We start from the raw sequence: 26049 nt of genomic DNA on the forward strand, positions 1-26049 counted from the left end.
CACCCACCTCTTGGCCAGACCTGTTTCATTTATTCCCCACCCCTTTATCCCTTTCTAGATTATTTTAAAGCACATTCATGGATATTTCATTATGCATCTCTAAATATAAGGACCCGTAAAAAAGTAACCATATTATTATTACACCAAAACAAATTCTTTCATGTGATCTTGTGCATTTTTAATTGTTTGAATTAGAGTCTGAATAAGTTTTCATTTTTTTAACTGTTTGAATTAGAATCTAGAAAAGATCCATACATTGTGATGGTTTATTATGTCTCTGAAGTCTCTTGTTATCTATAGTTCCCCTCTAACTTCTTTTGTTTCCTTAAATTTTATTTAAGATACTGGATCATATGTCTTTGTTAGATAGGAGCCTCTTTAGCTTGCCTTCTGAATCCTTTAGACATAACTTTTGTAGTCATTCATAGCATTGTCCTTCTCTGGTATACGATGTTCTAGGTTCATCTTCTACATCTCTTGCCTCATATCTGAAATCAAAGCCATTTTTACAAAATTCCCTGGTTCTTTTTAATGGTGTAGGTATATAAAAGCCAAAATTTGGCAAGAAGAATTTGGCTCATTTTTCTTGGGTTGGTGATTGTTTCTAAATATTTAAAGTGCACAGAACTAGTACATACAGTCCCACATAAACGTGCATGTATTTATACACACAGGCACACATTATTTTTATATGTGTGTATATATTTCTATATAGATATATTTATGTATATATATTTTTTGTAAAGATCAAATACCTCAAGTTTGTACTGATGATATTAATTCAAAATAAGGTCCACAGAACCTTATTTATACTTGAATACTTGAATCTTTCTCATACGTCTAGATTACTGTCCCTGATGACACTGGGAATGTTAGAATTAGAAAATCAGTTATTCATTTGGGGGATATGTGTGTCTTTTGTTTGTTGGGTGTATCCCAGCTAGGATGTATAAAGAAATTACTCCTTTAAAGTGAGTGAGTGTGGTTAAGTTGGAATAATATGTTTATGATTATGCCACTAATTGGACATACATTTGGCATCATTTCTTTTTGTTTTAAGATTTTAGGCACTGCTTTTTATGACTTATTTTATAACAAGTTAAATTATTACATTATCTTAATTCAAATCTATAAAGCAAAGGGTATTTAGGGAAGTCTGGCTCTTACCTTTATCCCCTCACTCTGTTCCCTCCTTCCCTATCATACATACATAGGTAACATTTCATCATTTCATTTTATCATGACTTTGTAGTTTATTCTTCTGTTGTTTTTTTAATGTAAGCATAGTCACATACAGATGCAGATATGTAGTGTATATTATTCATTCCCCACGTGTTTCAACTTTTTATTATTGCCACGTTTGTTATATTTATGTATCTGTATTTATTACCACTGAGCCATTTAAGAGTAAGTGAAAATGACCTATCACCTTATTCCTAAGAACAGTGATTTATTTATCTGTATAGCAAGAACACACTAATCAACTTTAGGGAAATTTAACATTGATGCTATAGTATCATAATAAATAGAAGTAGTATATCATGTTATAAGCTAAACATTTTGCCAGGTGCCCCAATAACAGCATTTATAGCATTTTTCTAAACTCAGATCTGAGATTCAGCCGGGCTCATTTGGTTGTCAGGTCTTCGCTGTGTCCCTTTGATCTGAAGCAGTGCCTCAGGCTTTCCTTGACTTTCTGTGACATTGGCATTTATGGAAAACAAATCAATGATTTTGTAAAAGCTTCCTTTTATTTAGACTTGATTGATTGTTTCCTAGTGATTAAACTTAGGTCAAGTGTTTTGGGCAGCAGCACTTCATAGGTGATTCTTCTCAGAGTGTCCTATCAAAAGTACTTACTACTTGATTAAGAGGATATCTGGCAAATTTCTCTGCCAGAAAAGCATCTTTTTCCTTTGAAAAGGTTTATATGTAGATGGCTAGAGACTATGTAAAAACTACCATTCCCTAACAAATTTCACCCAGTGGTTTTAGCATCCATACGCAAATCACTTGTTGCTATAGTGGTTTCAAAGTGGTGGCTTTCTAATCCTGTTATTCCTTCCGTGTGGTATTCTATTGTAAAAGATGGTTTTCCCATCCCTCCAGTTTTATTTTTTTTTTTCATCCCTCCAGTTTTAAACACCCATTCATTCATTTTATGCCTTTATATAGATACAGATTTAACTATTTTCTTTTTGCTTAATGTTATAATCCTTTGCTGTCATTATACATTTGGATGCTCAAATTTTAATTGATTTGGCTAGTGAAAGTTCATTCATGCTGGATTCTATGTCCTTTCACTAAGTTTTTATCAGTTTTTGAATACTCCACACTAGTTCCAATCAACATCATAGCAGTCTTTTCTTTATGCCTATCCCATTTACTTGTCATTGTAAAAAATAAAACTACTAAGTAAAATCAACAATTTCCTTGCAAAATGTTTGTCTTTAGAATATATCCCACTGACATTATATAACAAAGTACTATATTCAGGATTTACTTGTAGTACTTTTTATCTATATATACAGGTTGCTTTATGATCACTTTGCAAAAAAGTTAGGCTAGTTTGGTTTCTTGTACTTAATTTTTGTGAGTTTTCCCCCTATCTTGCTTGACTTAACTTTATTTTTTAAATGTGTAAAATATTAATGACTGCAAAAATAACATTATACAAAATAATATGCTCAGAATTATGAGGCCCTGCCCTTTCCCTTCTCTGCTTCTCGCTATTCCACTGAATATCCTGATATTTCCTTACTGTGTTCCTTTTTGAAAAATAGATAGATGGATATAGATGTAGTCTTATTTTTCTCTTTATTTAAAAATGGTAGCACACCAAGATACCTGGGTGGCTTAGTCAGTTAAGCATCTGCCTTTGGGCTCAGGTCATAATCTCAGAATCCTGGGATCCAGCCTCCTCCCCACCCCCCAACATTGGTGTCCTAATTGCTCAGCAGGGAGTCAGTTTGCTTCTCCCTCTTCCTCTTTCGTTCTCAAGAAAATAAATAAAATCTATATAAAAATGTTAGCACACTAAATATACTATTTTGTACTTCTTTAATGTAACAACATGCATAGAACTCTCCCCATATCCGCTTAAAGAGATCATCTTCATTCTTTTTTATAACTGTTTAGTACTCCACTGTGAAGATACAGTTTATTCAGTCAGTCTTATGTATGAGCATTTCAGCATTCTGTAAATTTTTTTTTTAAGATTTGATTTATTTATTCATGAGAGACAGAGAGAGAGAGGCAGAGACACAGGCAGAGGGAGAAGCAGGCTCCACGCAGGGAGCCCGATGTGGGATGCAATCCCGGGACTCCAGGACCACACCCTGGGCCGAAGGCAGGCGCCAAACTGCTTGAGCCACCCAGGGTTCCCTCTGTAAATTTTTTTGTAGTGAAAACCTTGTGCATATGTTTGGGGATTTTTATTAATATATTCAGAAATATATCTTTAACTTCCTAGAAGTGGGATTGCTGGGCCAAACAAAAATGGAATGAAAAGCCATATGCTTCATACGTTTAGGGTTACTGATTCAGAAGGTGAATGCATAAGTATCTTTGCTAGATGTTGAGTAAGTCCCTTCTGTAGAGGTTATACCATTTTATGTCCCCACCAACCATATTTGAGAGTACTTGTTTTTTCACAGCCTCCCCAACAGAGTAAATGGTTAAATATTGGACCGTCTAATAAAATGGGAAAAATGGTATTTTACTTTCATTTTAATTTGTATTTATGTAATTATGAACAAAGTTGACCTTTTCATTTAAATGGAGATTTTTTTTAAATCCTTTTCTAAAAATGTTTGCCTTAGTCCTAATGTTTTTAGACCAATATCATACTTAGGAAATTTCTTAATACTTGTATCATATCCTATAACTGTTTCATAATTTACTATTTAACATGGTCCTATTTAATTGTAATTTGATTACCAAAACAGAAATTTCTCTACCATGATGATGACAGAAGCTTAAAGTGGCCTTAAAAATACATATAATTATATGCCATCATAAACTCATATTATATAGTAAAACTTTAAGTTTTATTTACTATAAAAACTTTAGGAGAATATAAAAATCTAGGTTTTCATCGTGTGTGTGTGTTTTTTCTTTTTAAGATTTATTATTTGAGCAAGAGTGAGAGTGTACTCGTGGGTGCACTTGGGCGCGGGGAGAGGGAGAGAAGCAGACTCCCTGCTAAATGTGGAGACTGCTGTATGGCTCCATCTCACACCCTGAGATCAGGAACTGAGCCGAAACCAAGAGTCGGATGCTTAACTCACTGAGCCACCCAGGCACCCCTTGTCGTGTGCTACTGTTTATTCTTTTAATACATGAAGTTCTGAAGTATTTTGCTAATGAAAAAGTATCATTTATAGCACATCCTATGAATAGTGGATAACCTTAAAGTGACTAAAACCTTACATTTTAGAGATTTATTCACTTTCTATCAAAATATCTATATATTTTACCCATCAAACTATATTTTCATTTACCTACTTAAATTCCTTAAATGCATTCTGACTGAAATGGAAAATTTATTATATAAATAAACTGTTCCACAAGAAAATTAGATAGCTCAACTTTTATGGAAACTAAACAGCCGGGATCCCTGGGTGGCGCAGCGGTTTGGCGCCTGCCTTTGGCCCAGGGCGCGATCCTGGAGACCCGGGATCGAATCCCACGTCGGGCTCCCGGTGCATGGAGCCTGCTTCTCCCTCTGCCTGTGTCTCTGCCTCTCTCTCTCTCTCTGTGACTATCATAAATAAATAAAAATTAAAAAAAAAAAAAAAAAAAAAGAAATTAAAAAAAGAAACTAAACAGCCTTGTAATATTTTTAAATGTTATCTGTGTGCTTATAAACATTATTAATGTAATGTCAACCAAGCATTAGGTAGAAAGAAGTAAATCTTGTAAGTAGAGAGTCAGGACAATTGATGCTTAATGTGAATACCTTGATTTCTTATCATATTGAAGCTACTTAATTAATTTCTTACTTAAAATCAGTTTACAATATGTTGAAAGCATCATCTTTACAGTATGAGCTGTTTCTAAAATAGGAAAAAAACAAAAGTCAAATTTTTTTAACAAATAAAGTGTTCTCTTGCCTGTTGATCTCAGGTGACATTCCCAGAATGTGTACGGTGGATGACAATCGAGTTTGACCCCCAGTGTGGCACTGCACAGTCAGAAGATGTCCTTCGTTTGTTGATTCCTGTCAGAACTGTTCAAAATTCAGGATATGGACCAAAATTGACATCTGTTCATGAAAATCTTAATTCCTGGATAGAATTAAAGAAATTTTCAGGGTCCTCTGGGTGGCCTACTATGGTTTTAGTGTTGCCAGGTAAGTTATTTTTTTCTTCTATATGGTAAAATCTGTGCATCTGTAATAATTATGTTTAGTAAGGATACATCACTGAAAATGTTTACAACTTTTAGAAAGAGTTCTTCAAGACCTACTACGCATCCAGATTGCACCTGAATAGTGAAGACGACTCTGGACAGTGGAGATAGCATGACTGAATTTTAGAAGAGAGACTGTTGTGAGGATCTTGTTAAAAAAAAAATAATAGCTTGACCAAAGCAGAGTTAATATTGAGGAGTGGCTGGCTGTAAAGTTGGGAACAAACTATAGAAAAAGTGAATTTGATCTTTTATTTTCCTAGTGAGTGCAAGACTTTAAGAACTTAACCAGGACTCATTTCCAATCAAGAGAATTGGTCAACCACCTAACCTTCTAAATTATGTTAAAGCTGTTGTTTTCAGTTCTTCGGGCTTGGAGGTTGTGTGTGTGTGTGTGTGTGTGTGTGTGTGAGAGAGAGAGAGAGAGAGAGAGAGAGAGAGAGAGAGAAAGCAAGAGACAGAAGGAGCACTTTTGTTATTGCTGTTACTGGTGTTTTCCTTTCAGAGAAAGTTTGTAAGTTATTAAAAGTGTATGTAGTCTATTGTGTTTTTAACTGATTAACCATCAGTATTCTTGTGATTCCTCAAATTCATAGGCTATTTGAATTCAGAAGCTTCTTTTTTCTAGTCTGACCCACCTTATTTGTTTGTAAGGGACCAGGTAAGAGGATTGCTCACTCTGAAACAGAAAAGGCTAACTAACCTAGGTTACTCTAGTAATTGACAGATGAAAAACGATAAGTCGTGTAACAGAAAGGTAGAACATTTGATAAGGAGAGCTTGGTCATAGAGAAAAATAATAATTCATGTGGGATGGTTCTGTTTGTTGGCTAGCAGTGTTTTTAGCAGTCTTATTCAAGTAGATAGAGGAACACCGTCCACCTCAAAAAGACTGGGCTTTTTTGTATCCAGTTTGTATTGCTGCCTATTTTGAGATAGATAAAAGATACAGAGAGGCACTGGGGTGACTCAGACAGTTAAACATCTGCCTTTGACTCAGGACATGATCTTAGGGTGCTGGGATAAAGCTCCCTGCTCGACGGGGAATCTGCTTCTCCTTTCCCTGCTTGTGCATGTGCTCACTTGCTCTCTCGTTCTCTCTCTCTCTCTCTCTATATATATATATATATATATATATATATAATAAAATCTTTAAAAAAAAAGGGGGAAATGTTAATGAAATTGTTTCAGATTTTGAACTCAATGTTAGCTTTTTCTCTTAGGAAATGAGGCCCTTTTTTCATTGGAGACTGCATCAGATTATGTGAAAGATGACAAAGCTTCTTTCTATGGTTTTAAATGTTTTGCAATTGGATATGAGTTTAGCCCTGGACCTGATGAGGTAAGAATGAATTATCTTCTCATTCTGTTAAGATTGCATTTCTGAGGGCTGCTATTTTTTTTTTTAATGAGGGCTGCTATTAACTAAAGTTCTCTTTGCTTGCCGATGTTCAAGAAGCCTGAAATTTATTTTAAGTTAGGGTATATAATTTAAAACATGTTATAGTTTAGTTTTGTGTAGTGTTCCTATTTTTTTTTCACTTTTAATACATGAAGAGAACGGGTCTGTGCTATATAATGTAGCCTTTAAAGAGAGTATAATTGTGCCTGCTCCAAATCTGCTCAGGTGGCTCTACCTTCCTGAGTACATAATAGAACCTGATTTCACAATGGGACTAACTTCCTATCTCTTCTAAATGTTTCAAATCATACAGTAAAACAACAGGTGAAAAAAATGATCACGTTACTTGAAAGTAGTGAATGACAAACTCTTTGGACAGTTAACCTATAGGCCCGGACCTTATAACATGCAGAAGACATATTATTGACCCTCTTCCACTCTCTATTTAAGCACTCACCAACATGTTCTTCCTTCTGGTATCAAAAGTTATGCTTGGATACAAATCACATTATGTTGACAATCCACTTTATCTTCCAAAAATTTTTTTAAAGCAGCTGATTTTTTCTCCTTTTCTTTTTTCTTTTCTTTTCTTTTCTTTTCTTTTCTTTTCTTTTCTTTTCTTTTCTTTTCTTTTCTTTTCTTTCTTTTCTTTTCTTTTCTTTCTTTTCTTTTCTTTTCTTTTCTTTTCTTTTCCTCTTTCTTTCTTTCTTTCTTTCTTTCTTTCTTTCTTTCTTTCTTTTTTTTCTTCTATCTTCTTTTTTTTCTTTTCTTTCTTTTCTTTCCAGGGAGTCATTCAGTTGGAAAAAGAATTAGCCAATCTTGGTGGAGTTTGTGCTGCAGCTTTGATGAAAAAGGATCTAGCACTTCCTATTGGTAAGTCTGGTCAAGTACTAGGTGTTTATATATATATTTTTTAATTTCAAGAGTAGAATATGTTTATTTTATGACATTCTGAAATAAATTAGCAAAATGAATTCAGTAGTCCCATACATTCATGAGCAGTAACTTTAATATACTGATAGTTTGGATTTTCTTTAATGAAGACTGAATAGTATCCTCTGGTCTTTTGTTTTCACATACAAACATGCACACAAACCCTCCCTAGGGAGCAGGCCCAGTGGTTCAGCGGTTTAGCACCACCTTCAACCCAGGGCCTGATCCTGGAGACCCAGGATCAAGTCCCACATCAGGATTCCTGCATGGAGCCTGCTTTTCCCTCTGCCTGTGTCTCTGCCTCTCTCTCTCTCTCTCTTTCTCTCTCCTTCATGAATAAATAAAATCTTTAAAAAAAAAAAAAAGCCCTCCCTAGGCACAGAAATGCTATGTGCCAGGCACTGGGTTGAGCACTGGATATGTGATATTAAGCCAAAAGTTTGAGATATTTTAAAAATATCTTAGTGGACATATCAGGGGCACCTGGATGGCTCAGTCAATTAAGCGTCTGCCTTTGGTTCGGGTCATGATCCTGGGGTCTTGGTATCAAGCGCTGCATTGGGCTCCCTCCTCAGTAGAGATCCTGCCTCTCCCTCTGCCTCTGCCACTCCCTCTGCTTGTATGTTCTCTCTCTCTTGTCAAATAAAATATTTCAAAAAATATCTTAGTGGACATACCAGGTAGACCATTGAATATTCATTGTCTGGCACTCAGGGGACAAGTCAGTGGAAATGTCATTTGAACAGTTGATGTTTAAAGACAGACCATGTGAAAGATAAGCTAGGAAGAGGAATGCAAATGAGAACAAGGAGATCACCCAGGATCAAAGGTGGGATTTGCCAGAGTGTCAAAAATGGACAGGCAAGTGGAAGAGGGTTTAAAAACCACCCTGGTACAGCAACCAAGGAGGTAGGAGTAAAACCAGGAGAGAGTGGACATTCATCAGCCTTTTTTTTTTTTTTTAAGATTTTATTTATTCATTCACGATAGACATAGAGAGAGAGAGAGAGGCAGAAACACAGGCAGAGGGAGAAGCAGGCTCCATGCTGGGAGCCCAACACGGGACTCGATCCCGGGACTCCAGGATCATGCCCCCGGCCAAAGGCAGGTGCGCCAAACCCAGGGATCCCCCATTCATCAGCCTTTTGAATGTAATTGAGAAGTCAATTAAAGTCTGTCATTGGATGGAAAACCTTGTTGGTTATTTATATGCTGAACAAGAAATAGATCAATAAAATGAGAGAAACAGAAGGCCTTTAGAATGGAGTGAGAGAATGCGTAGTCAGAATGGGGAGACAGGTTGAATAGATAGATAGTTCTTTAGAACTAGAGTTTTCATGTGAGGCACAGCAGAGAAATGAGGCAGTAGCAGAGATAGTACTTCTTAATATGATACAAATTTGTATGATCTGTAAGTTGATTTATAATCCGGATGGTAAAGATGAAACTAAGGTTAAAAATCTTTACTGATCCTATGATACTTGGACATGATTTAAGATGTGTTTTTACAGTGTTTGGAAATAAAACACATTACTATTATATTTCCCCAATTCTCACCCCTAGAAGTCTATCAATAGCCCCTCAGTCTGAGACTACCTTTCCCACTTCATCCTCTTTCCTCCCTTCTCTTTCTTCCTTTTCTGTTCCCTTCCCTTTTCCTTTTCCCTTCCATACTTCTCAGTTCCCCTGTTCCTCCTGGATGTTGTTGCATGTATGAGCAATTGAGACATCTTGTGTTTTACTTACATGAAAGAATAGGTGTAACCTTTGAAGAAAATTTGTTAATACCTGTTCAAATTTATATGCTATCTATTTTTTGAAATGGCAATTTTTGTACATACTTGCACAGATGCTCAAAAAATATATATTGCAAGATAGAGTATATATTTATGTAGTTGTATGTTATATAATAGAGTGTATATATCTTGCAAATCACACAATGAATACTTTTTGAGTATTGCCTTGAGAATTATGGTTTATATTTGCACTGAAAATTACATCTTAAAATGTAAAGCACTGAGACTGAGCCAGAATGCTAGTTGTTCTTTTCAGTCTTTCAGTCTGGAATTTTGGAACTGTGAAAAAGGTGTAATGAATGCAAAAGACTAGAAAGTTAAGCTAAATACTGATATATGTTGGTGAAACTTTTCATTCACATAACAGGTAATGAATTAGAGGAAGATCTTGAAATTCTTGAAGAGGCTGCATTGCAGGTATTGTCCCAAACATCATAAAGATAAATTTTATACATTAATTTCAAAGCAGTAGTTTCATTCAGATCAACCTTATTTTTCTTGAATATAGTACTTTCAATAAGTACTTCATTCTGTTCATTGGTGAATAAAAATACATAGTTCATAATTTCTTGGTGAGAGAAACCCAAGGCTGCTCTTACTGTGCTGTATGATAGTTGTTAAATCTGGAGTGAGATATAAATCCTGCTAGAGAAAGAAAAGTTACCAAGGGTCGGGGGCATAGGGGAGGACTTTGCAGAACTGACGACAATTAAATTGGATCTTGAAAGAAGTTCTATTTACCAGTTAGAAAAATAGGAAAAAGAGTTTTAGTAGTAATAATTAAAATAATGTCTATATAGCACTTTATAGTTTATGGTATCTTTAATATTATTTATTTTAGGATTTACATTTTGAGGTTAGTTTTATCTCTTGTACCTTACAGTTACAATAACTGTAGTTCAAAGAAATTCTGTGATTTGTCTAAGAATTCAACTAATTAGGAGATAGAGGCTAGTATTCAGTTCTAATATCTATAGCTAGTAGTTTGCATCTTATTTATTTCCTGAGATGAATTGATCACAGTGGTAATAACAGAAACAACCATTTATTTGATCTTGACGTATCAACTACTATTCTAAACACTTTGCATATTTTTAACTCACTTATTCCTCACAGCAGCCCCATGAAAGATAGACTCTTATCTCCATTTACAAGTAAGGAAACTGAGGCTTAGAAAACTTGTGTAACTTGCCCAGAATCACACAGCTAGTAAGCAGCCAGGCTAGAATTTGAACTCTGGCATTGGGTTACAAAGTCCATGATCTTGATCACTATTCTCTTAATTGTAGGGAGCCCTGGTATCCTCAATAATATTAAGAAACTTCTGGGTTTTAAAGATCCACCAGCTTTTGTTTCTGTTTTTTTTTTAAAAAAAAGTTTAATTTTTTTTACTTTAAGATATACAAAAATTCAATAAACATTTAACAAATACAGTATCAAAAAAAAAAAAAACCAAATACAGTATCAAACAGAACCATTAAGGAACTCATATGTTATTCATTATTACAGGGATTATTGTGGTTTATAAAATGTCACTTAGGCCAGATACTAAGAGGTGTTTATTGTGTTTCTGTTAAAAAAAATCTGATGTCCCAGATTGCCCATATTTTTGGCTTGTGGTGATCTAACATATATTAAAATCCTGCTCCTTGCAGCACCTGGGTGGTTCAGTCAGTTAAGTTAAGCATCCGACACTTGGTTTCAGCTCAGGCCTGATCTCAAGGGCTATGAGAGCAAACCCCTCATTGGGCTCAGAGCTCAGTGTCAGGCTCTGCATTCAGCGGGAGTCTGCTTGGATATTTTCTCCCTCTGCTCCTTCCTACTCTCTCTCTCTCTCTCTGTCTATCTCTCTCTTTCTCTCTCTCTCTCTCTTTATCAAATAAAATAAATCTTAAGGGGAGAAAAAAAAGACCTGCTACTTTTTAGGCAATGTAGTATGTACTTTATATGTCTTATATAATTTAAATTTTATAATAGTCATAGTAAAGAGATGTTATTTGATCACCAGTTTATATATTTTGCAAATTCAGGAATTGTGTGTAACTTGTTAGCTCAAGAGCACATAGTACTTGTCCAAAGTCAGGATTTGAATTCAAGTCTGTTTGACTTTAAAGATCATGGTTTTTGTGTCTTGTATCTTGTAGAATGCAAAGGTACTGTTATATAAATGTGATAGTACTGGAAGTATAATCCTTTTCTATGAAAAATACTTTGTTTTGAAATACATCGTTACTAAAAAGTTTCTAGAATTTCAGCATTTAAAGCAGGTCTTTCCAAAACATAAGACTTGCTTGTCACATCAATGAGAACTAAACTTTCAGCTTTGTCTACCCTTTTTTCTTAATTTTAATTAAGGCTTTAACAGGCTAATGGAGTTTATGTGCAGCCACAGTCAGGCTTCTGTCCACTTTCAGCCCAAGGCAGGACCTTGGTACCCACCTACCTAAGAGAGCAGAGATAATCCACATGAAATGATGCCAATAATGGGAACACAAAAATTGGGAGACCTCCACAGCTGCCTGCAGAAGAGAGGCCTGGTGCAGACAGATGGGGACATAGCACATGGAGGGCTAGCATGGGTAGAGGTGTACTGTCTTGGCTAGTATGCAGATCTCTGATGTGTTACTTATTTTTGTGGAAGAAAGGAGGCCGGAAGTATTATCCCATCTTTTTCCCTTCTGAGGATATTATCTACTTTTAGACTAAAGGAGTACTGGAGCATGGAGAGAAAATACTTTCCCCAGAAAGGCTTACCTAAAATTGTGTGCAAGTTCAAGAAACTCAAGTAATTAAAATTTTACATTTTTAAAACACATAAATGTTCTCTTTTACTCATCAGGTGTGCAAAACCCATTCTGGTATTCTTGGAAAGGGCTTAGCTCTTTCTCATTCACCAACTATATTAGAGGCACTTGAAGGAAACTTACCACTTCAAATCCAAAGCAATGAACAGTCCTTTCTGGATGATTTTATTGCTTGTGTTCCAGGATCAAGTGGTGGGAGGCTTGCAAGGTAATATGCTTTATTTAAGTACTACAATTACTGACTTTCAAGACTTGCCTCAGTCTTCATTTCTGAAGAGAAACAAAGGGAAAGTTATTAGGATATTAAAATGCAGCCAAAAATAATCTGGTTTGTGTGTTTTGAACTTGCTGAAATATAAAATGGTAAATACTTTAAAATGTTTTTAAAATACATGGTAGTTGATGATTTTAAAGTTTCCTAGGTGAACTTTTATTTTAAAAAATTGGTGCACATGGAATAATTGAGAAGTGTATGTATTTGATAGTAACATTTACTATCTAGAATAAAATTTATCACTGTATTTTATTTTAATAAGATTTCTTTTGAAGTCTACCAATAATACAAATATAAATTAAGAATTTAAATATAAAGAAAAGAATTTAAGTATAATCAGTTGAGGTTGTAAAGTTCTCATTGATTTTGTTACTGTTTGCTTTTCTTTTTTTAATGAAAAGAAAACAATAGACTGGCTTGTGTGATCTTACTAATAAATAGAAAAGTCTAATTTCTTCCCAGTTTTATTTTTTTAAAAAGAGATTCCTCTGTAGTTTTTAAAAACCAAAAACCAAAATGTTGACTGGAGAACAGAAAATATTTTAAGTCAGCCTCACTGCTAACTTTGTGTAACATGTGACAGAATTAGTTATTACTCATCTCCCAGGACAACTTGAATGTAGATCATACAATGAATTCAAGAATGAATTTCCCAAATGTGACAGAATTAGTTATTACTCATCTCCCAGGACAACATTGAATGTAGATCATATAATGAATTCAAGAATGAATATCCCAAAGTATAGAAATTTGACAGAATTTTCATGGAAGGGAAGGTAGTACGGGACAATAGTTGAAAAATTGTGTAAAGAGAAAATTAACAGTGTATCTTTAACCTTGCTGTTCTCAAGCAAACAGAATGCCATTTCTATCACCGCTTTTACAGAGGAGCTGTTCTTTCCCAGGTTTTCAGGCTGGCAGATTACAGCACACCTTCCTCAGTAAGAATGAGTGTACTTAGGACTTCAAATATATATAACCTAAATTCATTTTCTCAGTTATTTTATGTCAGCCATGTTAAAATTTCAAGTTTTCTAATTTTAAAATTATTTCTATTTTATTTATTAAAATCAGAAATCTCCTATACTTTGGCATATTTTTTATTGAATTTGTCATTAACAATTTGCAAGGGAGATGCTCGTGATTGTCACTGGGTGGGAAATGAAGATACCGTTTTAGCACTTCGTTTGATACAAGTTTTATTCATTTGGTTTAATTTCATGTTAATCATTAAAGATATTTATGAATGTTTAGTTTTGCTTGTTTTTTCATCACTGCCAGGTGGCTTCAGCCAGACTCCTATGCTGATCCTCAGAAAACATCTTTAATCCTTAACAAGGATGATATTCGTTGTGGTTGGCCTACCACCATAACTGTTCAAACAAAAGACCAGTATGGGGATGTGGTACATGTTCCAAATATGAAGGTAATTATATCAGAATTAAATTTGTAGTCATCAAAGTACTAACTATTTTAACAAATAAAATTTTAGAAAACACAAGTGATTTTTAGAGTCTATTTGCAGTACTGTTTTTATATTTATAAATAGAAGAAGCCAAAAAATTGTTTAAATGATTTATTTAAATTAATTAGTACACGCTTTTCCAAATTGTTGTTTGTTTCTTGCATTTTGTTAGGAGCTATGGTGATTCAAGGAAAGGATAAGAAAGTGTCCATATATGCACATAGAGGGAAGGCCCTTAATATATAGTGGTTGAGTAATTCAGTGAAAGAACACATTTAAAAATTTTTTATGTATTCTTTAAAAGACTCGAATACACTGGATGATAGACGTTAAGGAGGGCATGTGATGTACTGAGCACTGGTGTATAAGACTGATGAATGAATCACTGAACTGTATACACTAATAATACACTAAATGTTTATTGAATTTAAATTAAAAAAAGACTCATACATTTTGGATTTGGTACTGTTGAAACAACATTTAAAATATAATATTGAGGGGATCCCTGGGTGGCGCAGCGGTTTGGCGCCTGCCTTTGACCCAGGGCGCGATCCTGGAGACCCGGGATCGAATCCCACATCGGGCTCCCGGTGCATGGAGCCTGCTTCTCCCTCCGCCTGTGTCTCTGCCTCTCTCTCTCTCTCTGTGACTATCATAAATAAATAAAAAAATTAAAAAATATATATATATAATATTGATATATATTAAATTAGAAATACATGATGGAGACTCCAAAAACTAAAGATAAAACTATCCTGTGATCCAGTAATCATACTTGACTGGTTATTTACCCTAAAATACAAAAACACTAATTCAAAAGGATGCATTCACCTCTATGTTTATTGCAGCATTATTTACAATAGCTAAATTATGGAAGCAGTGCAAGTGTCCATCGATAGATGAAGAGATGAAGAAAAGGTGGTATACACACACACACATACACACAATGGGATATTATTCAGCTATAAAAAATGAAAATGAAATCTTGTCATTTGCAAAAACATTGATGGTGCTAGAGTATAATGCTAAGCGAAAGAATTCAGAGAAAGACAAATATTAAATAATTTCACTTATATGTGAAATTTAAAAAACAAAACTAAGGGAAAAAAAAGAGAGAAACTAGGAAACAGACTCTTAACTATAGAAAACAAACTGATGGTTACCAGAGGGGAAGTGGGCTGGAAGGTGGCTGAAATAGGTGATAGGAGTATACCTTTAGTGTGATAAACACACTGAGTAAGGTATAGAATTGTTGAATCATTATATTGTATACCTGAAACACTGTAAATTAACTATACTGGAATTAGAATCAGAAATTTAATTAAAAAAATAGAAATACATGAATTTGGATGGCAAAAAAAAAGGAGAATGGAAATATCAAGTGCTGTATTAATGAATATAGTTATTTGGATACTTCTTTCCTGAAACTTTAGTTAATAATGACATTTTGGAGCATATTGTGATGCATAAAATGAATCCAGTATGATACAATTAATGTAAATATCTCATTTAAAACTTTTATTATATTTCTAAAAAAATGTGTATTGAATGAAAATTTGTTATAGGCAATTCCCCAGCCACCCCCACCCCTTCAAAGATATGTTACAAAGTGATTTGGTTGTTTGAAACTTAGAATTGATTAAGCCACAAAATCCTGCTCACTTACAGAGTAGTTGGTAAAAGGAAGCAGAATAGCTATTATTCTACAATATCTCAGTACTCATTATAAAATTGTTCAGTAATTTACTTCAAGGTTTATAGTACATGGGCAAATGTGCTTCTGATGTTAATTTATTTAGAGTAAATATAGTTGTTGAAACAAAGATTAAATCAAAATATATGTATAAAATTAGTGGCTGTAATTTTAAAAAGTCAAGTGTCTTTAAATTTGAAAGCATTTATTTTTTATTTTTTCCCTTTTTTTCTTTTTATTACATTTAAAGTGTAAAGCTTTTAATGATGGCAGTGTATATAAGCTGAAGAATTTTACTATATACCTTTAAACTTCTGTAATTTAAATATAAGATGGAGGGGATCCTTGGGTGGCTCAGCAGTTTAGTGCCTGCCTTTGGCCCAGGGTGTGATCTTGGAGTCCCGGGATCAAGTCCCACATTGGGCTCCCTTCATGGAGCCTGCTTCTCCCTCTGCTTGTGTCTCTGCCTTCTCTCTCTGTGTCTCTCATGAATAAATAAATAAAAATGTAAATAAATAGAGAGAGGAAGGAAGGAAGGAAGGAAGGAAGGAAGGAAGGAAGGAAGGAAGGATTGATTTGTAGTATTTCCAGGGCATTATGTCAGTCCAAATTTTTTTATTATGTGTTATTTTTTAAGTCTTCTTAATGGAGTACATTTTCTTCTGCAGAACATTACAGCTAAAATTGAGATTTCTAAAAAAATTTATGTAATAAATTGTATTTATATAATTTATTATGTATAAATTATATATTTATAAAGTTATTTATTTATTTGAGAGAGATAGAGATAGAGAGCATGAGCAGAAGGGAGAGGGAGAAACAGGCTCTCCACTAAGCAAAGAGCCTGATGCAGGGCTCGATCAGGACCCTGTGATGATGACCTGGGCCAAAGGCAGACACTTAACCGATTAAGCCACCCTGGTGACCCAAGATTAGTGCTTTAAAATATGTGGAGATTGTGTAAAAGCATTCATACTTGAATTACCTGATAAAGTAATTTAATGTTATTCCCTGCAAGAATTCAAGAATTCAGTGTAGGTTTGTTCTGCGATCTTGTATTTTATGAATGGTAGAATTTATCTTATGTTTTTATATCTGTGGTTATTTATTCCAAAAATCAAGGCCTCTTTTACACGATGTGTTCCAGGTTCACATTGTAGAACTATCTTGTGGTCATTCTGGCACACCTCTGAAAGGAATGCCCAAGACAGACCAGTGATCACATTAAATTTATGGAGTTGTGGGTCTGTACTTGTTAATTGCTTCTTTTAATGTGTCATGGACAATTATATAATAATAATATTTGGTTTTTGTGATATGGTTAGGTGGAAGTGAAAGCCGTTCCTGTTTCTCAGAAAAAAACATCTTTACAACAAGAGCAAGTGAAAAAACCTCAAAGGATCCCTGGCAGCCCTGCAGTAGCAGCTGCACCTTCTAATACTGATATGACCTTTGGCGGGCTGGCATCACCAAAGCTGGATGTTTCTTATGAACCAATGATAGTGAAGGAGGCTCGGTATATTGCCATAACAATGATGAAGGTAATTTATTTCACTGCTAGAAAAATTTTATTATTTACTATGTATTCATTTAACAGACATTTCAGTGATCCAAATGTAGACACAATATTTCAGGTCTAGAGAGCTATTGATAAATACAAGCTTGGAATACTTTAGGGGGGATGATTTATTTTCCTCCAAAGAGGATTTTCATTTGTTTTCTGGCAGATGCATAGGGGGATTCCAGTAATAGATCAAGTTAATCCAGTCAGAGATTGAAATGGCTGAAAACTGAATTTCATTTCCTACAAAAGTATTTGTCTATTTTCGATTTGCCATTTCTCCTAGGACAGCCCTTCAGGAATTCGTTTACCTCGCCACCTTCGATTTTTGGGTTTTCTCACATGCCAGCCTCATGTCTTTGGGTTTCCTACTTCTTTGGGGCTTTTTGATCTACAATGCCTTTAGACATTTTTAAAAATATTTTGTGTAGCATATTTAGTTCTCTTCATAGGCAACATTATACTAAATTAGCAAGGTGAGCATAAGTTAAAGCAGGAGTTAGGAATTGTGCCAGTTAACAGAGAACAATGGTGAGCCATTGAAGGCTTTCAGTTAGGGGAACAACACAATTAGATTTGTGTTTTATATAGATCATAGTGGAATATGGAGAATAATTGGACAGATGATCAAAAGGCATGGCTAGCTTAAGTCTCTTTAGTAGATTATTGACTTAGTGCGATGAGATGTGCTAATCCTTTGAACTAATGAAAAGAGATTCAAAAGATATTTAGTCAGTAAGACTTGATGGCTGAAGGGGATGGAGTAAAAAGAAGTAAGAATTAAAAGGTGAAATTCAGTTTGACCTTAAGTAGAAAGATTTACAATACTGGAGGAGGAACAGATATTGGTTGAGGAAGATAATCATTTTGGATGTGATAAGTTTTAGATATCTCTGAAATATCCATGCAAAGTTATATATAAAAGATACATTCACATTGTCTATGCAAATGAGAAGATCACAGATCCGACCTCAAGAAAAGAATTTGAGAGTAATTAGCACTTGGAATACTCATGATATCATGGAAGCAGATGAAATATATCTTCCATTTTGAGTGAAGGGAGACGTTCCAAAACAGGATCTTGAGAAACACCAATATCAGTGATTCTCAAACTTCTGTCTACATCAAAATCATCTGGAGCACTTATTTAAAAAGGAGATTTTCCAATAATATGAAGATTTAGATTCAGTACATCTTCAGAGAGGTTCAAGAATTTGTGACTATGCAGAGTGATTCAAATTCAAAACCTAAACTTTGAGAAACATTGGTTTATAAAATAGGTAAGAGAAAAAAAGAAAAAAAATAAAGAAGCCAAGAGTATTAGCCAAAGAGGTAAGACATTAAGCTAGGACCAGTGTTTACTTTTTGCCACTTTCTCCCCACTTAACATACAGTAATTTATGTAATCCTCACAATAGCCCTATAAATTGCTGTTTTTATTCCCATTTTACATATGTGAAAGCTAAAGCACAGAGAGGTTAAGTAATTTGTTCAAGGCCACACAAGTGTCAGGGAGTTTGACTCCATAGTTGATTTTCCTGAGGACTTCCTCCAACTACTTTATGGCATATCTTGAAAGTAAAGGAAAGAGCAGTTTGGGAAGGGTTAATAGTGTTAAGCTGCAGAAGCAAAGTTTTGAAAAGGATCTAGAAACAATGAATTCATCGATGATCTTGGCAGGAGCAGTCTTAAAGGCATTGTAAGTTGAATTTATAGATGCAGAGGAAGTGAAAATAAAAACAAAATGAGTAGATTAAGTCTTTCAAGATGTTTGGCTATAAGAAGACAGAGGAAATGGAATCAAGTGAAGGCTTTTGAGTTTGAGATGAATAGAGAAAGACTTGGATGTTTTAATACTGTTGAGACAATACAGAAGAAGGAAACCAGTAAGATGGGTGGAGAGATAATAACAGAGTTTAGAGCTCCAGACTCTTTACAGGGGTGAGGTGGGCCTTAAATAGGAGTATTTCCTCTTTTATCCTACAGGAGAGGAAAAAGAAAGTAATTAATTCAGTTGCTAGGGAATTTATAAATTGTGCAGCCAAAAGAATTATTTATTATGATAGTAATTATACTTTTAAATTGGATTAGGACTGATGAATGTTAGGGTCAGGATTTTAAAACAAAGGGAGGAAAATGAAATATTTGTTGTGGAGATTGAAAGAGAACAGATAAAATTTATCAGCTATCTTTGAAAAATCAGATGAAACTGGAGATCCTGTTTTAACATTGCAGTGTGTCATATGAACATGGATAAGGTAATCATTTGGATTGATTCAGCTTGAAGTTTTACCAGAGAACTCCACAAATGAATAGTGTGAGAGGGGAGAGTTCAGCAGATGGTAGTTAAAGAAAGGACAATAGAACCCAATCAGTTTGGACAGGATGAGAGACAGATAGATCCAGAGAGAGAGAGAGTAGGGGGTGGAAAGGACTAGTAATCTAAGAATAGATACCATAGGAGTCACTGAAGCAGAAAACTGAGCAGGCCCTTTTGTTGTGATTCTGAGAAAGAAAATTCCGTGGAATGTCACAGGTCTGTGACTTTCGGTGTGAGTGGCTAAAGTAGAGTTGGAGTTAAGTTTGTTGAGATTGAAGATTTGGATGAAAAAGCTGGAGTTTTGGATGAGTCATCCAGTGACTTAAAGAATTCAAAGATAAACATTCTTATTCACTCCCACTTTTATGTAAGGGATTTACTTTCTGGTCCCCTTAACTCCCTCATCATTCTTTTAGTTTCCTATGAACATGCCTCAATTTGTACAATTTCTTTTGAAAATCCAGTTACCAAAACTGGATGCAGTTTTTCAAGACTATTCAGAGTGTCTTAGGGTTAGAGCATTTACAGAATATCATTCCCACACTGACTCTGAGATATCCATGCATGTTCAAGGAAAGGGATTTTCTAGATCAGCTGTTCACACATACTGTGTACTACTCAGCAGTCAGACAAATACTGTGAAGGATGGAAAAATAAGATATGATCTATTCTTTCATTAGTAAATGTAATGATATGTATTTTGAGGGGAAATGGTGGAGTGGAAAACACACTGTGCTGGGAATCTGGAACTATGGGTTTTCCTGCTAGACCTAACCTTAAGTAGCATATTTCTCATTTGTGATTTTTTAGTAGATAAAGGCAGCTAGATCTTTTCTAAATCACATTCATGAAAATAGGAAGGGTGAGAGAAAGGAAAGAGGCTTGTGAGTGATGTGGGTGTGCCTCTTTTATTTACTATGAATATAAGTTAGAAGTGAATGAGCAGTTGGAGAACTTTACATGAACTTTGGAAGATAATGGTCAATTGGGCAATGATGCAGGACTATAAGAATATTGGGAATAATGTGACTAGTTTCAGGTACCTACAGTCCATTTTTGTCTTTACATTTCACCCTAATTTTTTATGGACTTTTTTGTTATTTTTATTTAGAAACAGATTGTTCTGCAGGTCCAGTTGCAGCAATCTTTATATTATGGATACATACCCTGTTTTGGTTACGTGGATTGCAAATCCCTTTCTCCCAGGTGAAGGCTTATCCTTTCCCTTTATTTATAGTATCTTTGGGGAGAAATCTAAAATTTTAATGTACTTAAAAGATGCTTTTTTTCTCTAAATTTGTTTGTTTGTTACATTGGAGTCTTTAACATACCTAGAATTTATTTTTGTAAAGGGTCTGAGGCAGGTAATTGAGTTTTTCTTTTCTATGTGGAGAACCAGTTGTCTCAGCACCATTTATTGTTTATCACTGCCTTAAGAATATTTCTAATGAGTTACTGGTCTTGATGGAATTTCTTACTTTACTGGATTCTTTCTCGTCTCTTTCTTTTAAAGGTTTATGAAAATTACTCATTTGAAGAACTGCGTTTTGCATCACCAACTCCTAAAAGGTAAGGATTATTTTTGCAACACATAGCCAAGACATGTATTGTCACCTGCTGCAACTGAAATCACTGCATTCCAACTTCATTTTCCTTAAGTAGATATTTTATAGCATTTTTTAATTTCCAGTAGAGATTTACTATAGATTTTATATTGTGTAGTTTTGTAGATAGAATATATTTATATTGCAATACTGCCAGTATGTTACATAATACTAAGATACTAGAGAAAGACTAAGTAGTATCTAAAAAGATATATATTGGCTTGTTTAGGATTGTTTAGTTTGTTTTTTCAGGGTTTTCTTCTCTCCTTCATCTAATGAGTTACAAAATGATTTCAGTGTGTGTTGTGCTTGTATTTTAATTCTGAGGTCTTACTTTTTCAGCCCCTGAGTAGTTTTAACTCCAGATTTGAGCAGTTTTTTTGACTTATTACTTTATTTGCTTGTTAGGAGAAGTGCTTTTTAAAATGGAAGACTTGAAAAAATTATTAGATGAAGAGACTACTACCTCCATAAAATTTAGAAGAAGCTCCAAAGTGAACCTGAAAAAATTCTTACACATTTCATAATATCACATGACTTATTAAAAATTAACAGGTTGTTGTGACTTTCTTCTAACGTGGATTCAAACCAGGATTTCCTGTAAAAATAGCCAAATTTTAAGAATGTATCTTTGTCTAGAAATAGGGAATTAACATTCTGTCTCAAGCTTAATTTTAGTTACAAAACACCCATACAATGGAAACATATGATTTTTATAAAATAAATATGAACTGTATAGATTTATAACATGTTAAATAAGAGAAAATGGTCATTTGCCAGTAAATAGTTTTTCATGTACGTTAGGCATTTTAAACCTAATTAAAATAGTCTCAAGTAAATGCATTATTTATTTAGCAATACTATTAAGCATCTGCTGTGTGAAGAACTGATACAGGCTCTGGGATACTTGTATGAACAAAATAGACAAGGTACTAGTTGTTAGGACATTCACATTCCTGTGGAGAAACAAACTATAAGTAAACAAAACAGGATTAATAAGTAAGGTTTTTTGATAGAGAGAGATGGGGATAGGATAGGCCACCAAAGTATTGGGTGATAGGAGAGGCCTGTGTGAGGTGGTCTTTTTTGATTGGAGAGCTGGATGGTAGTTGGCAATGTTAAGATTTAGAGGAAGTTCATTCTAGGCAGTGAAAATCTAGAGTGGAGAGACCTTGTTGTCTTTGAGAAACTGGAAGAGAGTGGTGCAGGAGAGTAGTAAGCAAAAAGGAAAATGGTTGAGGATGAGATCAGAGAGGTAGGTGATGGCCTTATTATATAAGGACTAAGTAAGCTAAGTCAAAGAGTTTGAATTTTCTTCTATGCAAATTAATTTAGTAGGTTTTAAGTGAAGGAGTGATATAATCTGACTTACAGTTTTAAAAAGATCATTCTGGCTACTCTCTGGAGAATGAATTACAGAGGAGCAGAGCAGGAGTGGGAACAGAGAGATGAGTTAGAGACTGTTAGGTGTTTTGGAGGAGGTGTAGGAGGGAGTTAGAAGTGGGAATGAAGAGATTGGATAGATTTGGGGTACTCAGAAGGTGAAGCTGATAACCTGCTGCCAGAATAGAAATAGGAAGTGAAAGAAAGAGAAGATTAAAGAAGGATTGTAGATTTTTTTCAGCTTCAGCAATGATATATAGTATGTAGCAGTATAGCAGTATGGGGGTCGGCCAGTTTTGGCCTGCAAACCATATCAGGCCTGTTTGTAAAGAAAGTTATTTTAGAGCATAGTCTTACTCATTAACAATGTATTGTCTATGGCTACTTTTTGTAGAGTTAACTAGTATGGCAGACTGGCATAGTAGACTAAAATATCATCACTGAAAATGTTACTGACTTCTGATGTAGAGTATCATGATTTTTATGAGGGTCAAAAAGTCTGAGAAATGAGTGGGCATTTTTTTTGTTCTGTTTTGTTGGGTGCTGGGATGAGTGAGAAATAGAGTTCTTCTTTGGATATGTTAAAATTGAGATGCTAAGATGCCTCCTGGTTATCTAAGTGGGGATATTTCAGTTTGAAATTTAGGGGAGAAACAAAATTTGGAGTCATCTATATAAAGATGCTATTTAAAACTGAGGAGTGGATGAATAATCAACTAGGGAGATGCTATTGAAAGAAAGAAGAGCTAGACCCAAACTCTAGGACATTCCATAAGCTAAAAGGCGGTAAGAGGAAAGCCAACAAAATCCTAAGAAACTAGAAGAAAACCTAGGAGAATGTTGCAGAAGCAAAAAGAAAATATTTCAAGAAAGTAGGAGTTGTCAACTATCAAATGCTACTGAGAGATTGCTAAGGATAAAGAAATGACCATTGAATTTGGGGTCATTGGTGACCAACAGAAATGATTGCAGTGAGTGGTGCTGGGAACAAAAGCCTAATTAGAATAAGTTGTGGAAGAGAACTGGGAATGAAGAAATGGAGAGGGATTTAGACAATTCTTTAGATGAGTTTTGACATAAATGGGAAAAAGGACATGAGACTTTATTAGAGATTATTCTAGTACCAAAGGGTGTTTAAGAAGGGAGATTCTGAAGTTTGTATAGAAATGAGATGGAAATAGAATGGTTTAATAAAGTGGGAGAAATTGATAATGAAAGAGAACGAGCAAGGTAATTATAGCATGGAAGTGTTAAGGAATGAGATTCACAGCACAAATGAGGGGGCTGGCTTTAAATAAGACCCGGGGCACTCCTTGCATTACAACAGGACAGAAGGTAGAAAAATGGAAAGTAGATTTATTAATCTGGGGATCCCTGGGTGGCGCAGCGGTTTGGCGCCTGCCTTTGGCCCAGGGCGCGATCCTGGAGACCCAGGATCGAATCCCACATCGGGCTCCCGGTGCATGGAGCCTGCTTCTCCCTCTGCCTCTCTCTCTCTCTCTCTCTCTCTCTCTCTCTCTCTGACTATCATAAATTAAAAAAAAAAAAAATTTTTTTTAAATTTTAGATTTATTAATCTGATTACAACTTTTGGGTTGTATCTAATTGCTTCAGTTTCACACTGAAAAAAATGGTGAGGTTATGATCCTCTGAGAATGAGGAAAGGAAGAAAAAAATGAAACTCAGTCATTTTGGAGGATAGGAACACATACTATGGCAGGACAATAGGACTACCGTTTATTGTAATAATACAGTTAGAAATTATCTCAATGATGTTTTCAGCTATTTAACCAAAAGCAAGTTTTCCAGTATCCATCTTATTTCTTTTCAGACCCAGTGAGAATATGCTGATCCGTGTCAATAACGATGGTACTTATTGTGCAAATTGGACTCCAGGGGCTATTGGACTCTATACTATTCATGTGACCATTGATGGCATTGAAATAGGTATTCTTTTTTTAAGTTATGAGTTACTTAGTGCAAACAGCCAGAATCAAAATTGTCTTTCTGTTCTAATTTTCTCCTTAACTTATATTGTAGACACATGGACAAGTTTCATTACTTATTTGGAGCTTCATTTCCTCCTTTACAATGAGTACTTAATTAGTGCATTCATAACATCTCAAAATTTTGTAATAATTTCTGATATCATTATAGCACTCATGACTCCTTTTCTATTCTCTAATGTGACTATTTAGGTATGATCTCCTCTCTGTTGCTAAATTTATAACCATGTGCATACCTTATCTCCCCATGATGGTTTGTATGTTTTCCTGGCATAGAGCAGAGACCATCTCATTCCTCCTTGTATCTCCCAGTCTAGCTCAGTGCCTGGCACATAATGGCCACTCAATAAATACTTAATGAATGAATGAATTTCTTTTATCCACCACTAACTTTGAAAAGTATATTGCTTCTCCTTTGGGCATTAATCTTTTACTTTTCTTTGTTATTAAACTATTCATAAAGTAGGACAACAGTAGAACAAGAAACTCTAATAAGTGTTTCTCAGTATGAATTCTTATAACAATAATTCCTGATGCTTTTCAAGAGAAAGGGCTTCTATGATGAGATAGATTGGGAAAACCTAAAACTCTCATCTTAGACATTCATACGGTTCACACTAACATAGAAGGGATTCTGAATGCTCTGAAATTAAGAATCTTGTCTAACTTTGTTTAACCCTTATCCGGAGATCCTTAGCCTATAGGGAAGAGGGAGTCAAGGTAGAGATAAAAGCAACACTGATTACCATTCCACCAAAATACCCTTGGGGAATTCTGGTTTAAGTAGTTTGTTTTTACAGTGAAGGTAAAGAGACACTTTACATTGATGTAACTGTATAGAAAATGCATTGATGTAACTGTATAGAATCAGATCTGTCAGATTCCCCTATACTGTTCCAGAGACCTTTATCCTCAGTCTTTGTTGCACTCTCCTTTATTTCAACATGTCCATAAAGCCTTTAGTTCAACAAACTTTAGTTGGTTTTGAGCAAAACGTTTTAGAGAAGACAGTTCCTGTTAAATGCTAACAATTACTGATGATTGCAAGCTAAAATGGGCAAACAAAATCACCTGAAGTAGAATATAATAGTGACACACAAGAGGTACAAATTATAGAATTCAAAAGTGGAGGTAGTCAAGAATGGCTTAATCTATGCTAATAGTGGGCTGAAGAAAATTGATACAAGGTAGATAAGAAAAATCCATTTATATTTGTTGTTTGAAATGAAACTGAAGAAAATCATTCATGTTTACTTAACATCACCCGTTTTCTTTCCTACATTTCGAATTCAACTTTTTCCCAAGGTGACCAAACTGTCAGTAGGCTGAGACCTTGCTTGACTAGGCAAGGATATATAATAACTCATTAGAAGAATGATGATATTAAAAGCTAATG

At 34.7% G+C, this 26049-nt stretch overlaps 1 protein-coding gene across 1 annotated transcript in view; it reads left to right on the forward strand.

The window, feature by feature from the left end:
• Positions 1 to 26049, forward strand: part of MYCBP2 (MYC binding protein 2) — a 262243-nt gene that overhangs the window by 147091 nt on the left and 89103 nt on the right. The window contains exons 40-48 of the mRNA XM_041731051.1: positions 5128 to 5353; positions 6636 to 6754; positions 7600 to 7687; positions 9911 to 9960; positions 12383 to 12555; positions 13903 to 14047; positions 17105 to 17320; positions 21174 to 21229; positions 24479 to 24594. Coding sequence (XP_041586985.1) covers positions 5128 to 5353; positions 6636 to 6754; positions 7600 to 7687; positions 9911 to 9960; positions 12383 to 12555; positions 13903 to 14047; positions 17105 to 17320; positions 21174 to 21229; positions 24479 to 24594 — 1189 coding nt within the window. The remainder of the gene's footprint in view (positions 1 to 5127; positions 5354 to 6635; positions 6755 to 7599; positions 7688 to 9910; positions 9961 to 12382; positions 12556 to 13902; positions 14048 to 17104; positions 17321 to 21173; positions 21230 to 24478; positions 24595 to 26049) is intronic.

The sequence above is a fragment of the Vulpes lagopus genome, chromosome 16 (genome assembly GCF_018345385.1).
Source record: "Vulpes lagopus strain Blue_001 chromosome 16, ASM1834538v1, whole genome shotgun sequence".
Classification (NCBI taxonomy): domain Eukaryota; kingdom Metazoa; phylum Chordata; class Mammalia; order Carnivora; family Canidae; genus Vulpes; species Vulpes lagopus.